The sequence below is a fragment of the Chiroxiphia lanceolata genome, chromosome 5 (assembly GCF_009829145.1).
Source record: "Chiroxiphia lanceolata isolate bChiLan1 chromosome 5, bChiLan1.pri, whole genome shotgun sequence".
In the NCBI taxonomy this organism is placed as follows: domain Eukaryota; kingdom Metazoa; phylum Chordata; class Aves; order Passeriformes; family Pipridae; genus Chiroxiphia; species Chiroxiphia lanceolata.
The window spans coordinates 73,793,938-73,809,357 of NC_045641.1; the positions used below are offsets into that span (position 1 = coordinate 73,793,938).

A 15,420-nucleotide genomic window follows, 5' to 3' on the forward strand; every position below is an offset into this window, starting at 1 on the left:
CCGGTGCCGGGCGGGTGTTCCCGGCGCATTATTCCCTTTCTCGCCGTCATTCCCGGTGCCGGGTGGGTGTTCCCGGCGCCGCTCCCGCCCCTTCCCTCTGCCCCGGAAGGTCCCTCCCGCTCCCCGGCCGTGCCCAATGCGCTCCGGGGCGGTGCCGCCCGCCATGGCCGCCCCCGCGCCGCGGCCCTGACCGACCCTGCACCGCCACAGCCCGGCCCCGGCCCCGCCCGGCCCCGCCGCCGACATGGGCACCGTGCACGCCCGGGTAAGGGACGGGACCGAGCCGGGGCCGGGGCACGCCCGGGTGGGCCCCGCCGGGGCCGGGAGCGCGGCCGCCGCTGCTCCGCCCGAAGGTCGTCCTGGGGCGGCCGCGCAGGGACAGGGCCGGGAGCCCGTCGCGGGCCGGGAGCGCCCCCCGCTTTTTCGCCCTCCGTGTCTTTTCGTAAGGCTCACGGAACGCTGAGGGACTGGAACGGAGCTGGAAGATCGTCTCGCTCCGCCACCCCCTCCATGGGGACGCCTTCCACTAGCCCGGGTTGCTCCAAGGGCCGTCCAGAAGTCCTTTGGGCACTTCCAGGGATGGGGCAGCCGCAGCTCCTCCGGGCACCCAGTGCCAGGGCCTCACCGCCCTCCCAGCCACGAATTCTTTACTAAGTAAAGGATCCCTTCCGAAGCAAACCGTTTCTTCGGAAGTAAACCATTTCTTCCTAAAGAAGACCCGGATCTTTCCCGGAGTTGACCTTCCCGCGGGAGGCGGGGGCTGGTGAAGGGGAGAGACCGTGGAAATGAAAACGGGGGGGGGGAAATAAAAAAAAAAAACTAAGGAAAGAAAAAGGCGGAAAAACCCTTAACCCCAAACCACGAGGCAAGGAGAAGCTGCGGCTGGCGGGGTGAGAATCAGGGTCTGTGGGGCTGCAGTGCTCGGGGAGGGCTGTGCTGCCTCACCCAGCACTTGGAGATGGTCGTGAACAGATGGATAAATCTCCAAATCCATCTACAAGTGCTCAAACAAGGGCCATGAAGGTTTAAGTGTTCGGTTTAACGCTGAAGAACAGCTGCAGGGTCTGGCTCCAGAGCATCTGATTTAATTTCTTTATCAAGTTCTTTTTCTGGCGTTCTCTGGTTTGTGTTCGTGTGTAGTATGAAGTGATACACAGTGTTGCATGGATACAGAATGTTTGATGCTTGCCTGAAAATTTTTGGCAGTGAGAGAAGCTTCTATCTTCTTTTTAACTTGATTTTGATATGTAGCAGCAATTTACTCTTCCAGCAAAACAGCTGGAACTGTTAAACAGTTAAATAATGCAGCAAGTACTGTGTTAGTGACTTAAGACTAAAAGTAAGTTTACTGAGTTATCCAATCCTGACCTCTGCTTTTCTCAGGGAAACCCTTTATTCACTCATGCTTGACTCTGTTATCTCCTGCTAAGTCTTATTTTAACTCTCTCAGGTATAGTAAGTAAAGCCAGGCCCTACTGGAAAACATTTTGATTAAAATGTTCCCCTCTGAGGTTCTTGAGGCTTATTTGAAAGGCTACTTCTAAAAGAAATTTGACATATAAGAGCATATAAATATATGAAAAGCAAAGTAACGTGCTGAGAACACCCTTCTTATTTTATTGTTCTACATTCATACTCCTCTGCCTCCCGAAAACCCGAACTGGAGAAGTGACAGCCTGATTTTTTTAGAGATACTTTTAAGAGGGTAGAGTTCTTATTTTATCGTGCCTTTAAAGTTAAGTCTATTTTTTGGAAGAGTGCAGAGTATTTTTGAGAAATCATTCAAAATGGAAGCTATTTAGCTTTCATGAAGAATTTCAGCAAACAGGTAAGTGTTTACTGTGCTGGTAATTCCCCTCATTTTAGTTCTTCTCTTTGCTCTTTTCCCTTGGGATTTGATGATCACACTGCCAAGTGCCATGGTTTTTTTTCCTTTGCAAAAGACATAAATCACTAATCAATATTCCCTATTAAAGGCAGTTTTCTTTTCATGCTTTCAGAGTTTGGAGCCTCTTCCCATGACTGGGCCAGACTTTGGTGCCTTGGGAGAGGAGGCTGAACTGGTTGAAGTTGAACCTGAGACCAAGCAGGAGATTCTGGAAAACAAAGATGTGAGTGGCTGAACAACATCCTCATTTATTATTTTTATTTTTTTTATTTTTTTTTTTTGTAGAGAGAAATGCTTTGGCACCCTTTCTTCCTTGTTTTTCCTAAGGCAACTTCCTAAGCTATGGATTGAAATGTGAAAGAATTACATTTAGTACTGTGAGTTTGATGTTATCTGGTTCCTGTTCTTTTATTCTGCTGTTTATTAGATGTAATCCTTAGAGTCATACAGATACATATGACACAGGTGGTATAATCTGAATTGTCTCTTTTATGAACTCTAGTACAGAGTCATGGAATTGTTTAGATTGGAAAAAACCACTAGGATTACTGAGTCCAGCTGTTAGCCCAGCACTGCCAAGGCCACCACAAAACCATGTCCCCAAGTGCCACATTTACAAGTCTTTTAAAGGCTGGTGACTCCAATCCTTGACAGTCCTTTGAAGCATTTGCAGATTTATATTTCTTTTTGACATTTACCCCTAAAATTTCCTGAAAAGGTTGGAAAAATGAGGGAAATGCAATCCCTGTAGTCCATTTGTACCAGCTGGCCCTGGAGTGTGTTGTGATTTTTGCAATAAAAGTGTCTCAGATGATTACATATCAAGAGGGAACTTTTTAAGAAAATAGAAAACCTCATAATGTGAGTGATCTTCCCTTGCATTTTAAACTGCACTACTCTGGTGGTAGTGATAATATCAATAGAGTTTAAATATTTGTGACTTGTAAGTTTGTTTGTTTTCTTTTAACTCTTTGCTTATGTGTAGCATATAAAAGTAGCAAACAACTACATGTCCTGTCTTGTGTGATTTCTGTAGTTATTTACTTGTCCATACAACACAACTAAAATCCCAGCAGCTGCCCTCTATCAGTGTTTCTTTTGCCACAAACAGTAGTAACTTTGGTACTAGAGTTGTCTTGTCTTTAATTTTTGTGTGAAGGGAACAGTTTCCCAGATTCATAGACAGCACTGATTTCTGACAGTGGAGGTTAGCAGTAATTAGTTTTTCACGTGGACAGCAGTAATTTTTGTGCACTGGTGATTTTGAGACTCATTATTAGATGCCAATTCAGTATTTGTGTGTAAACCTCTGTTCTGTTCAGGTGGTGGTTCAACATGTGCACTTCGAGGGACTTGGAAGGACCAAAGATGACATTATCATGTATGAAATAGCTGATGTTTTCAAGGCTAAAAATCTCATTGATGTAAGTACTGGGGTGAATATCAGACCTGCTGCTTGGAAATTCAGGTTAATTAATTACAATTTTTCTCTTTTTCCTGCTTTGTGCTACTCCCTTATCTCATGGGGCAACTTTGTCGTGTTTTGTGATGATTCTGATCTTGTGATACAGAAGCCAAACTTTAATATGAAATACTGGCAGATGCTGCATTTTCTGATGTGTTCAACTCAGAGATGTTGTGAGGTGGCAAACAGATGGTTTTTTTCAGCTTCATTCTTCCCATTTGAGAATTTCTAACTGTGTAGGTGACACTTCCAGTTAATTTGCTGAAGATAAATTACTGGGACTCAGCACAGTGGAACAAAGTGCTGGAGTTAGGCTGGATCTCCCTGCACTTTTAGGTGGTGATCCCTTCTGGAACGTGGCTGGCAATTAGACCTCTAAATTGGTCTGAATTTAAACAGATTAGAGTGTTTGGTGTTTGCCAAAAACAGAGGCTCCCTGTATAAGTGTAACTACTTACAGGTGTTTAAGTTGAATATTATTTGAATATTTGAACAACAGGTTCAAGTATAACAACAATTAAAAAGCAAACTAACAAAAGGTAGGAATTGAGCCATATGCTCTGGGTTGGTTTATTTCTTTACAGATGCAAGTCTTAAAACATTTTAACAGGTGAATTAACTTTCATGTTGTGAATGTCGTTTCTGAAGTTGCATGTATGCGCCCTTGTATACAAAATCCATGAATATTTTACAACTTTAGCTACATTTTAACTATTTTTTTTATTTTTTTTATTTTTTTTTTTTTGGTAATCTGAAAGACTCAAATGGACTGGATCATCTTGAAGGTCCCTTCCAACCCAAACTGTTCTGTGATTCTGTGGCTGAGCTGCTTTTCTCATCCTCTAGGTCATGAGAAAATCACATGAAGCTCGTGAAAAGCTGCTTCGTTTAGGAATCTTCAGACAGGTGGATGTTCTGATTGACACCTGTCAAGGTGGGTATCCCCTCATTAATCCTCACCTTCTTCCTCATACACACACTCTTTAGTGTATAACTTGCTCTCTTCTGTACCTTTATATATTTTAAATGAACACATGGGTGTGCTATATATACAAATATGTGTCCACATCCATTACCCTTAGGAAGAAGATGTATTTTCATGGTTCTGTCAATATGTGTATTTGAGTATTGTATACATGCAAAAAGGAGTGAATTTCCAGCACTTAAATAATTACAGTAAACATCCCTTAATCCACGGTTTCAAGGAACATGTGAGGGAAAGCTTGAAGATGTGCCCTGTATTTCTGTGTATCGCACATCACATAACTGGCATTAATGGATCAAACTCAGCCATCCCAAATGCTGCACTCATATCCAAGTGACATCTTTTTCTTTGTAATGTGGGCTTTTATTGTCCTTTAACTCAGTTTTCAAGTAGTTCCAGTAATCTTCTGTCTGCATTTTTTAAGCAACTATAGAGATAACATACACTTGTTTGTTTGTTTATGTAGGAGATGATGCCCTTCCAAATGGTTTAGATGTGACCTTTGAGGTGACAGAATTGAGAAGATTGACTGGAAGCTATAACACCATGGTTGGCAACAATGAAGGCAGTATGGTATGGATTATTTCAAATTGTGCCTTTTGGTCTTCCTCCTAGTTTCAAACCTAGCAAGGATTTTGGTGATCCAAACCAAATTATTTTCTTGATCCAGCTTTACTAAGGCTTTGCCAGACCTTTGTGTCTAAAGAGTCTTTGTATTAGTCAGGCTTTCATTCAGCAAAAGCCTATTTTGAGCTAAGGGAGAATCCTCTGGCTTCCAGCTCAGCATGTTAATTTTTTAATTCTTGAAACTACTTGTATTATTTCTTGATAATGGTTAAGATCTTTTATCTACTGGAGGGATAAGTAGGGAATTTGGAATTTCCTTTCTGTGAGATATATTTAAAGTATTTTTCTTCTCAGTCAAAATGCTTTATATTTGAGTTAGAAATTGTTCCTGTTTTTCACTATTTTAGCCCAGTAACAATTATTGTGGGCTGCAGAACACGAAGTTTTCACGGATCATATGAACTGTGGGGCTTGTTTTCTTATGATTTAATTAAAGATGCATCGGATTAAAATCCTGTGTGAAAAATATTTACCAATTGACACGAAAAAGTCCCATCTGGTGTGGGCACATGGTGCTTCCAGGTGCCCATCCTGCACCCTTCCTGCCTCCTCACGTGCACAGGGCAGCTGTGCCTGGGGCTGGGAGATAAGCCAGATCAAGGGACTCATCCCTTTCTTCTTAGGGGTATTTTTAACCTGGGTAAGATGCTGCATGACTCAGGGGATGGTGTTGTGCATGTGCAAGGGGAGCAGGAACTGGGTGAGTTGAGAGCTGCTTATGCAGCTCCACTGCCAAAAGCCCTGCCCAGGGTGTCGTGGCCTGGAGGAAAGCAGCAGGGGATCCTTGTTGGTTCCTGTGCTGCTGAAAACTCACTGAAAGCTGCTTTGGCTTCCCTTTTTGGAAAACTCTTCTTTGGGATTTTAATTTGTTACAGAGAAGGAAAACTTGTGAATGCTCTAAAAGCATGACTTGTATTGGCAACATATTATGTTTCCTTAAGAGTTGAATAGATTTGACATTTATTCTGATCTCTTAAATTCATCTGAAGCCTGAATTATATTTCATACTAAAAGCCCTTTCTGGTTAGATGAATAACTGCCTAGTAGCCATCATTACAAAGTTCAGGTGACTGATTTGCTTCCAATAGCTGTTAGGCAAAAGCAGTCAGGATTTGGGAGCTTTTTAACATTCTTTTACAATAGAAGACACAACAAGTGTACAGTCCTGCTTGGAGAAAACCTGCTCCATCCTTGCTGCCAAAAGGATGCAAGGAATTTGTGCCAGAACAGGCAAAAGTGTTTCAGTAGTTTCTGGAGAACTGTAAAGGTGTTGTACTGGTACTGCAACCATCAGGACTGGTTGCAAAAGGACCTTGTTACTCAAAACAAAAACACAGGGAAGTGACTCTGGAGTGATAATTTTCCATTGGCTTTGGTTGTGATAATGTTACATGACAATTTTTTTCCTGCCTTTGCTGCCAGTGCAAGGAGAAATCCAACTTAAAAGAAAAACACATTTGCTTACAAGTACTTTTAATGCCTTCATTTCTTATCCTCATGGTAGATATGCTTGTCTTCAGCACATGATTAAGATGCAAGACAGCAAACAATATGAAATGTTATGATGTGGGATTTTTTTGTTTGGTTGTTTTTTTTTTTCTTTTCTGTAGGTCCTTGGGCTCAAGTTCCCAAATCTCCTTGGGCGTGCAGAAAAAGTCACCTTCCAGTTCTCCTATGGAACAAAGGAAACTTCATATGGCCTGTCCTTCTTCAAACCCCGGCCTGGAAACTTTGAAAGAAAGTAGGGGATGCATTTTTGAGTACATCTTTTTTTAACTGAATGAATATAAAGCAAGTAATAAGATCTTTCATTGAGTAATAATTACATTGATTCCTTTCATGGGGTTTCTGTTAATGATGGAGCAGAGCTGGTTTCTTAAGTTTTTGTGATTATTCAAAATTCCACCTACTTAAATAATTTCCTTTTAAAACCTGCCAGTAATGTTGTGTTTCAGTTTTGCAGTTAATGTGTATAAAGTGACTGGACAGTTCCCTTGGAGCTCCCTCCGTGAAACAGATAGAGGAATATCAACAGAATGTAATGTAAGTGGAGCACAAGAGCTTGTGGAACACACACTTCATTGACACTTAATTTGGGTCACAGAGCTGGCTTTTGCAAATGTTTGGTTTACTTTTTTATGCTTGAATCACTTGTGCACAGGGCTGACATCTCATTTATTTGACAGAGGTCAGCAATTTGGAGATGACAGAGCTCATGCACTTCAGTCTTCTTGTTAGAATCCAGTCTTATTTTGGCCATATAAAAATGCCAGTGTGTTTTTCTCCAAATTCTTTATGTTTCAGATTATCATTTCAGAGAGGTAGCTGCTTGCCTACCTTCCTGTATCAGCCCAATGCAAGATATTTTTTGTTTGGGATGGAAAAAAGGGGTGTGGAGAAACCCTCTGGGCTGGAGCAGAATTAGCACTACTCTGAAGTGAAAAAGGGTTTCTCTCTGATTCAAGGAGTTTGGAAAGAAAGCCACAGACTCAAGTATTAAAAAGTGTTTGTTTTAATTTTGTAACAGTTTTTTCATGTCTAACTCAATTCCTTTTTTGTAGTTTCCAGTCTGGAAGACCAATCACACCGTGAAGTGGGAGGGTGTGTGGAGGGAGCTTGGCTGCCTTGCTAGAACAGCGTCCTTTTCCGTTCGAGAAGAAAGTGGACACTCTCTTAAATCCTCTCTCTCTGTAAGCCTTTCCCATGCTCATTGTTTAAGAACATATTATTTTGTGTCATCTCACACTTAGGAGCGACCTTTCTGTCTTAGTGGGGGTGGTGTTGCTTCACCTCAAACATCTTTTGCTGCGTTTGGTCTCACCTGCCACCTCTTTTTGCAGAATTGCCTTGTTTTGTAGCAGTAAATTTCCCAATCCTGCACTTGCCATGCCTTTTCTAAACATTCCTCTGGCAGTTTTTGGTCACTTGTCATCTTTCACAAATGACAGGGGGTGAACTATTTGCAGATCACTGTCATAAAATTGGTGGTTTAAACTGGGGCAGTGCTGCTGCTCTATTTCTCGTGTGTACCATGGGCAAAAAATAGAAAATAAAAAACGTTATGTGTTTCATGTGGCCTCTAAATTCAAAACTAAGGCTTATTTTTCCCAAATCCATAAAGCTACAATAGCCTTAGCTGTCTTCCACTGTTTGCACAATTTTTGAAGGAAAATAATTGTGTCACTCTGAGCTATTCAACAGACAATGAGAACCTAAACCCAATTTTTGTATTCTTTTCAGCATGCCATGGTAATTGATTCCAGGAACTCCTCAATCTTGCCAAAACGAGGTGCTTTGCTGAAAATCAATCAGGTAGTATTAAACCACTTGTGCTATTATTGGGTTTCTTATCTGTGGGCTTGAGGAAGTCTTAATTTATCTAATTGATGTTCATGTTAAAAATGGCTAAAGTTAGAAATTCATCTTAAATTGACTGGGAGACAGTGAGGACCGGTATTTACTTTTTCTGTTTACAGAGCCTTTTAAAATCAGGCAGCTCTTCTGTGAGGGCAAATTTTCATTTGTATTTATATTGTCATCCACTGGTCAAACAGCACGGCCTCTCCATGCCCCTCTCCATCAGCATTCAGTTGTTTATTAGCTGAGACACACTATTCCTGACAGTACTTACTATGCACTTTTAGTAGTTGTTAATTAGTCCTTCTTTTCTAACTCTGTCATGTAAGACTGTGGCTCTGTTGTTACAGGATTTGTAAGTCTGAGAATTCAAAGTGAAAGACTGAGTAAAAATAACTCCCCAAGGCACACACGTGTATCATTTTGGCAGAGAAAACGGTTTTCACTCTTGTTATATTCAGAGCTTTTCTAAAAGCTGGGTTAATACTTCAGAAGCAATGATTTTTGTAGTGCTTTAGAAGCAGATTGTTTTGAAATGCTATTGGAGCTAAAAGTGCCACATGTAGACATGCTTTTAAGGGGAGAAACATGTAATATCTGTTACAACTTCCATAAACTTCTGTCTTTGCAGGAGCTGGCTGGTTACACAGGTGGAGATGTGACCTTTCTAAAAGAGGATTTTGAGTTTCAGTTGAATAGGCAACTTCTCTGGGACTCGGTAATTTTTTTAAAAATATTTCTTAAAATATTTTTGTATTTAATAGCACTTGATCTGAAGTTTATCTGACATTATTGAACCTGTGTCGTATGATGATTTTTCACCATGGATCAGTAAGAAGATCATGAAAGATGGATGGTGCAGGTATCTTGGTTTGTTTCTTTGGGAAGTGAACAAGTCTTTATTTTTAATCTTACATTCCTGCCTTGCACAGTCAGTTGAGAAATGGCCATTCTGGAAAGAACAGCTTGACAATTAACCATGTGAACACTTTTCCTTCCAGAAATAATGTTGGCCATGTCTGTTCTCTGTGATTTTTCAAAAACTTTGAGAGCTTTTCAAAAACTTCAAAGTTTTGAAACTTTGTTTCACCTGGTTATGAATATTCTGACTAATCTTGGGGTTTTTTCTGTCATTGAAATTATGAATGTATAATATTAATTTTGGTATCCTAGCATGTAATTACTTCCTCTGTGTAAAATTATTGGGAAAGAATGTTTCATGAACTTCAGCTTCCTATGAGAACACAGAGATCCTGAGTTTCAGGCAGCTTTAACAACACAGTCCTAGTATTAGGTGGAAGTAGGTTTTTTCTGCTTTTTGAAATAAGAATTTCGATATATCTTAGGAATATTTCTCTCTGTATTTAGAAAGAAGTTGTATTTTGCAGTAAGTTCCTCTCATAGCTGAGTGGGGAACTGAACAGCAACTTATTATGAAGATTTAAAAATCAGAGGTTACAACAATTTGCATCCCAAAAGTATTAACAGTAGATCTCACTGTCTGACAGTAGTACCTCTACCTGCTACACAGGCAGCAAGAAATTATTAAATGTGTTTATTATAGTGATTTGGGTATCAAGAATTACTCACTATAGATAAACAGTAATGCTGTATGTTTAATTAATGTCTTGTAGAGGGTGGTTTCATTTAATTGTAAGGCTGATTTACAGACAGATAAATAACTGTACAATTTACAGACTGGTAATAATTGCCAAAAAATTGTATTTTTGGCAGTTATTTGTTGGACTTTGGGTTTCAAAGTGCCAGGAGTGATTTATGTCAGCAGTGTTGTCTTTATTTCAAGAAAATTCCTAAGAAAGTAGGAGCTGGATGAGGTGGAAGTGTGGATGTTGTGGAAGTGGCACTTGGTTCAGATGTGCTGTGTTGACTTTTTGAAGGCACAGCACTGCATGAAAGAAAGAGGGCAGCAGCCACCCAGAGTTTCCTGAAAATCCCACCACACATCCCACACTGATGGGGTGATATCCATGCACACACTGTGATCAGCTCATGGGAGCTCTGGCTGCTACTGAGCAACGAAATCTTGACTGTCTTAGGGAAATTAAGTATTATGTGTTCACAAACAACTTCTTTTCCTCTCCAAAGGTCTTCTCAGCGTCACTCTGGGGTGGAATGTTGGTACCTATTGGAGACAAACCATCCAGTATAGCTGACAGGCAAGTTTGTTAAATCTTTGGGGTTTGGGTTTTTTTCCAGTCAATGTGTATAGAAAACTCCAGAAGAGAGAAGCAGTAGTAGGCCTGGTTCTGAGAAGAATAAAGTGTCTCTAGGTAGCTTTAATTGCATGTTGGTACTCCAGCCATTTTCATAGGGGGATAGTGTAGATTTATAATTTACTGTATGGTAATATTTGCTGCCTGCCAATATTTGTGGTTGCAAAATGGTATTTACCATCTGCAGAAGTTTGTAGCAGGCACAGGTACCTGTGTTTTCAGACACAAAGCTGTTTGCCTTGCAGACAGTTTTACTAAACCTGTTCCAAAGTTGCCTTTCAAGCCAAGCATTGCACTTAATTTGGCTGTGTTCCCCAGGTTTTACCTCGGAGGACCAACGAGTGTGCGTGGATTCAGCATGTACAGCATTGGACCCCAGAGTGAAGGTCTGGAACCCTTAAACCCCACTCCTCTGGCAATACTGCAAATATTTGTGTGTCACATTCCGTCCTCAAGCTTTGTGTGGCCTGAAAATTATTGCACTCATTCTGTACTTTGGGAATTGTTATGGCTTTGATCTGTTGTAAACCAGGTGTGTGTTCAGACTTTCATGCTCCCGGCGTGTCACTTTAATTAGTAACGAACTTCAAGCTGAAAAAGTTCCCAAAACATGGTTATAGCAAGTCACTTTAAAATCTCTGATACTCTGAGTCCTGAGCATATGCTCAGGTAGCTTAAAGGAAAGGTGATGTGCTCCACAGAGATGTTTTGAGAGCCAGTTCTAATCCGCTGTTATCAGCAGGTTCAATATTCACTGTAGTTTAAAGCTAATTGTTTAACTGTGCCAATTTCCCATTTTTAAAACTAAGACAAGTATTGCACAGGTGTTCAGGGGATAGTTCTGATGCACCAAGAGTAGGATGAGGGAATGTAGAAAAAAGCACTTCCCCTTGGATTGTATAAGTGCTGATTTTTTTACTTCATGCTGTTGAGGTTAGAGAAAGAGAGAAGCACAGGGTAGAAATGCAGTGTAAAACAACTCATGGATGTTTTCTTGTACCTTTAACAACTGGTTCCTTTAATATATTCCACAGTAAAAGCTTTTATTCCAACATTTTGCCCAAACAGGTGATTACCTGGGAGGAGAAGCCTACTGGGCTGGGGGTGTTCACCTCTACACCCCTCTCCCCTTCCGGCCAGGCCGTGGAGGCTTTGGAGATCTTTTCCGGACACATTTCTTCCTTAATGCTGGGAACCTCTGCAATCTTAACTATGGTAAGATCAGTAGAATAAAAAAAAAAACAACCTTCTTCCCCATGTATAAAAGCAAAAAGGAGAGCTGCTCTGTGTCTGTTTACTCAGAAGCAGCTTGTTTACTGCCTGTGTTTTGGTGCCTGTCAAAAACCTGCTGCTTTTAACTTACGTGTTTGGCAGGTTGCCAGTAATTTATTGAGCTCTCCACATAAATTCCAGCACAACTTGCAGGAAAGAGACCCAGGGTGGTAAGACTAGTAGCTGTGAATTGGTGATGTTTGCAGGCCAGTGTGGTAATTAACACTTCCCATATTTTACCCTATTCTGAAGGGAGACGATTCTAATGTTTACTGGGATGAACTAAATAAAGAGTGGTGGCATGAGGGTGTGGTGGCTGGTGGGATTTCTTTTCCCTCCCATCCCCAACATTTTTTAAAACATATTTCAGTGATTTGGAGTATGGCTTTGCAATATAATTTCAGTCAGTTTTAGGATATAGTGAGATTTGATGTCTGCCTGACTTGATGTAAGAAAGGCAGCATCCCCATGGGAGGGAGACACTTAATGCACAGTTGAAAGGCAGATTAATCACTTTAAAATAATAGAGACACACTAATTAGAGAACAGAATGACAGAATGGTTTGGGTTAGAAGGGACCTTAAAGCTCATCTTGTTCTGCCATGGGCAGGGACACCTTCCACTAGCCCAGGTTGCTCCAAGCCCCGTCCAACCTGGCCTTGGACACTTCCAGGGATCCAGGGGCAGCCACAGCTTCTCTGGGCAACCTGTGCCAGGGCCTCCCCACCCTCACAGGGAAGAATTTCTTCCTAATATCCAATCTAAACCTCCTCTCTGTCAGTGTGAAGCCATTGCCCCTTGTCCTGTCACTACATGATCTTGTAAATAGTCTCTCCAACTTTCTTTTAATACCCTTTAGGTACTTTGAGGGAGTACTAAAGACATTTAAGGTTCTTGCTAGTAAGCCCCCATAGTGGGAAATGAAGATCAGCAGCAATCCAACTAAAATCCCAGTAGTTTGAATCCAAGGTTCTTGACATTTATGAGAGTTGTGGGCAGTGAATAAGTTTGGATTCTGCAGGAGCTGCCCCTAAGCAGTCTGTCTTCTAGCTCTGAAAATCCAGTTAGCTTGAGATCACCTTGACAGTCTTTGATCCTGGTTCTCCTGCTCTTTTGGTTGCAGGTGATGGTCCCAGAGCTCACCTGAAGAAGCTGGCAGAGTGTATCCGCTGGTCTTACGGTGCCGGCATTGTGCTCCGACTGGGAAACATTGCAAGGCTAGAACTCAACTACTGCTTCCCCATGGGAGTACAGGCTGGGGACAGGTTGGTTTGTTAGCCAAAATTCTTCAGTAGTAACTGGGGTTTTTTTTACTGCACTTCTGTCTGATTTATCAGAGAGAATTGGTGCCTTTTAGTTTTGCCTAAAAGGGATTTTTGAGCGCTCGCTGCTGCTCTTCCAGCCCACTGTGCTCATGTTGGTTCCACAGCACATCTTGGTTTAAGGCTTTGTTTCTCAGGTTTCAGAGTTCATTAAACTTGAGATCAGCTGTTGAAATGTATGAATAGCTGTGCAGCAGGCTTTATTTTTTTAGGGCAGATGATCACTACAACACTTAATGGGGTTTTCTGAAGCCTTCCAGAATGAAATGAGTGGATAAATACCCAGTTTAATGTCTTTGTTTGAAAAATGGAAACAAGTTTAGGTATAGATAAAGAGGAAGGAACAACAAATTAATTTGTTAGCAGCCAATTATCCCAAACCAAGCAAATATTATAGTATGCAGTAAAAAGCTTCAGGGAGCCTGTTCTTTCTTGCCTGTGAATATTGTGTGAGATATTCTGTATTTCATACAGGAGATGGGATATGTTTCCACTTATCATTCATGTGCAATGGGAATGAATAATAGCAATTTGAAAATCGGGCTTTATTTTGCAAATGTAAACACTCCATATGAATGACAGGTTGACAAAGCAAAAGCCCTTTGTTGGGTAAAATTTGAATTAAAACTCTTGCAAAGATTGAAAACTGTGGGAATTTGGGGATAGGGAGAATGGATGTTAATTTCATCAATCCCTTGTATATCACTTACACTGTTTATTATTTGTTCCTTTTCAGGATATGTGATGGTGTTCAGTTCGGAGCAGGAATAAGATTTCTATAATACAGAAACATTTTACATCACTAAATGAAATTGTGCTCTGTCATTGAAATCAAGACTATAATATACTTTGATAAGGTCTGACTTTTTTCCTTGAAATACAGATACACATCTGAGTGATTTACCTCTTGGACTCCCCAAGAAACTACATTAAATAATTATGCTGTAAAGGTTCATTGTACCTCTGATTCTTATCAAAGCTGGGAGAGTGTTTGTAGGAGTGTAGCTATTTTATCTTACAGCTTTTGTGTTCCATATTTTATCTAGCTTTTAGTTATTAGTTTTTACTTAAAAATTTGAAAGTTATGTCAGATATTGGCTCTTGGATACTGTTCATGTGATTATAGTTGTCATTGGCCTGCATGGCCTTCCCTCTTCCAACCACAATTCTCACAAGTGGGAGTATGGTTGGAATGGAAATTAAGGGGTTTTTCTCCATCATCAATTTTTGTGAGCAAATGACCCTGAAAAAATCTGTTATGTGTCAAAAATGATACCATTTTGGTGGTTCTAAGTGAACCAAAATGTTCTGGTTTGAATATATTTCACTATTGTCAATCGCCTCTATTTAAATGCCTCCTACCATCTGAACTGCATGCTGTAAAAATTCAAGTCATCTGTCTAGCACAACAAACAGTAAAATCAGAACGTTGAAAGGTTCAGGGTTCTCAGATCTGAGGTGGTTTTGAGTGCTTTAAAGGGACTCTAGACATGATGATGTGGTGCTGCCTTGTTTGCCTGCGTGTGAGAGGTTTGTCTCTACTGACTGGTTGAGGTGCAAATTTCACTTCAGAGTCACCTCCTGCTTTATCACTTGGTGTATGTTCCAGTTTCTAAGGCTGGACTAATTCACTAGTTCAATCCTGAGTACTTATCTTTGAAGATACTTGGATACTGATTTTTTATATGCATCAATCCTGTGTGGTCATCCTAAGAGAATCTGACCTCGGAGTCCACTTTCCCTGCATCCAAATTTACATTTCTTTTGTTATTAAGTGCTGGCAAATTTCAAATCCTAACACAAAGAAGATTCTGGGAGAATGGAACAGAACTACAGGAGCTGTTGTACTCCTGATTTTTTTCTGCTTGACTGAAGACAGGTTTGGAAATACTGCTATACTACTTGACTTGGCTGAATGCTGTCAGGACTGCAATCAAATCTTGTTCCCAATCAAGTCAGACTCCACTCTTTTTAGAGAGACCACAGTTTTATACATTGCTTTAGCATTGGTATGTACTGCTGTTGTGGTAATACAGTGACTAAATCTGGTTTTGTTGATAATTCTCTAAAATAGGAAGGCTCTGCTTGACCAAACATCGTTCCCTTCTTTATGAAGTAGCAGCAGCAGGCTCACAGATGTTCCAAATTGTGTGAATGACAGAAGTCAGCCCTTTTTCAAATAGCAAAATTCAATCTAAAAAGCTTTTCCAGTGTGTTTATCCAAGAGCTACTGTAGCAAGGACATATTTAATTAAGCGTTTCTGATGATT

The 15,420-nt window shown here is 40.7% G+C and overlaps 1 protein-coding gene across 1 annotated transcript; it reads left to right on the forward strand.

Annotated features, from left to right (window-relative positions):
• Positions 1-175: 175 nt before the first annotated feature.
• Positions 176-14,448, forward strand: SAMM50 (SAMM50 sorting and assembly machinery component). Its single transcript, XM_032688300.1, has 15 exons — positions 176-265; positions 2,001-2,111; positions 3,211-3,312; positions 4,200-4,287; positions 4,805-4,911; positions 6,576-6,706; positions 6,921-7,008; positions 7,527-7,655; positions 8,206-8,277; positions 8,954-9,040; positions 10,429-10,499; positions 10,875-10,942; positions 11,625-11,771; positions 12,952-13,093; positions 13,887-14,448. Exons 1-15 carry the CDS (start codon positions 245-247, stop codon positions 13,930-13,932), a joined length of 1,410 nt encoding a protein of 469 aa, XP_032544191.1. The 5' UTR covers positions 176-244; the 3' UTR covers positions 13,933-14,448.
• Positions 14,449-15,420: the final 972 nt, after the last annotated feature.

What these genes read in the sequence shown, in the direction of transcription:
- SAMM50 (XM_032688300.1), top strand. Translation starts at nt 245, where the DNA reads ATGGGCACCGTGCACGCCCGG. An exon ending in GAATATCAACAGAATGTAAT is followed by an intron (nt 7,009 to 7,526) that starts GTAAGTGGAGCA and finishes CCTTTTTTGTAG; the next exon opens with TTTCCAGTCTGGAAGACCAA. An exon ending in CATTGGACCCCAGAGTGAAG is followed by an intron (nt 10,943 to 11,624) that starts GTCTGGAACCCT and finishes TTGCCCAAACAG; the next exon opens with GTGATTACCTGGGAGGAGAA.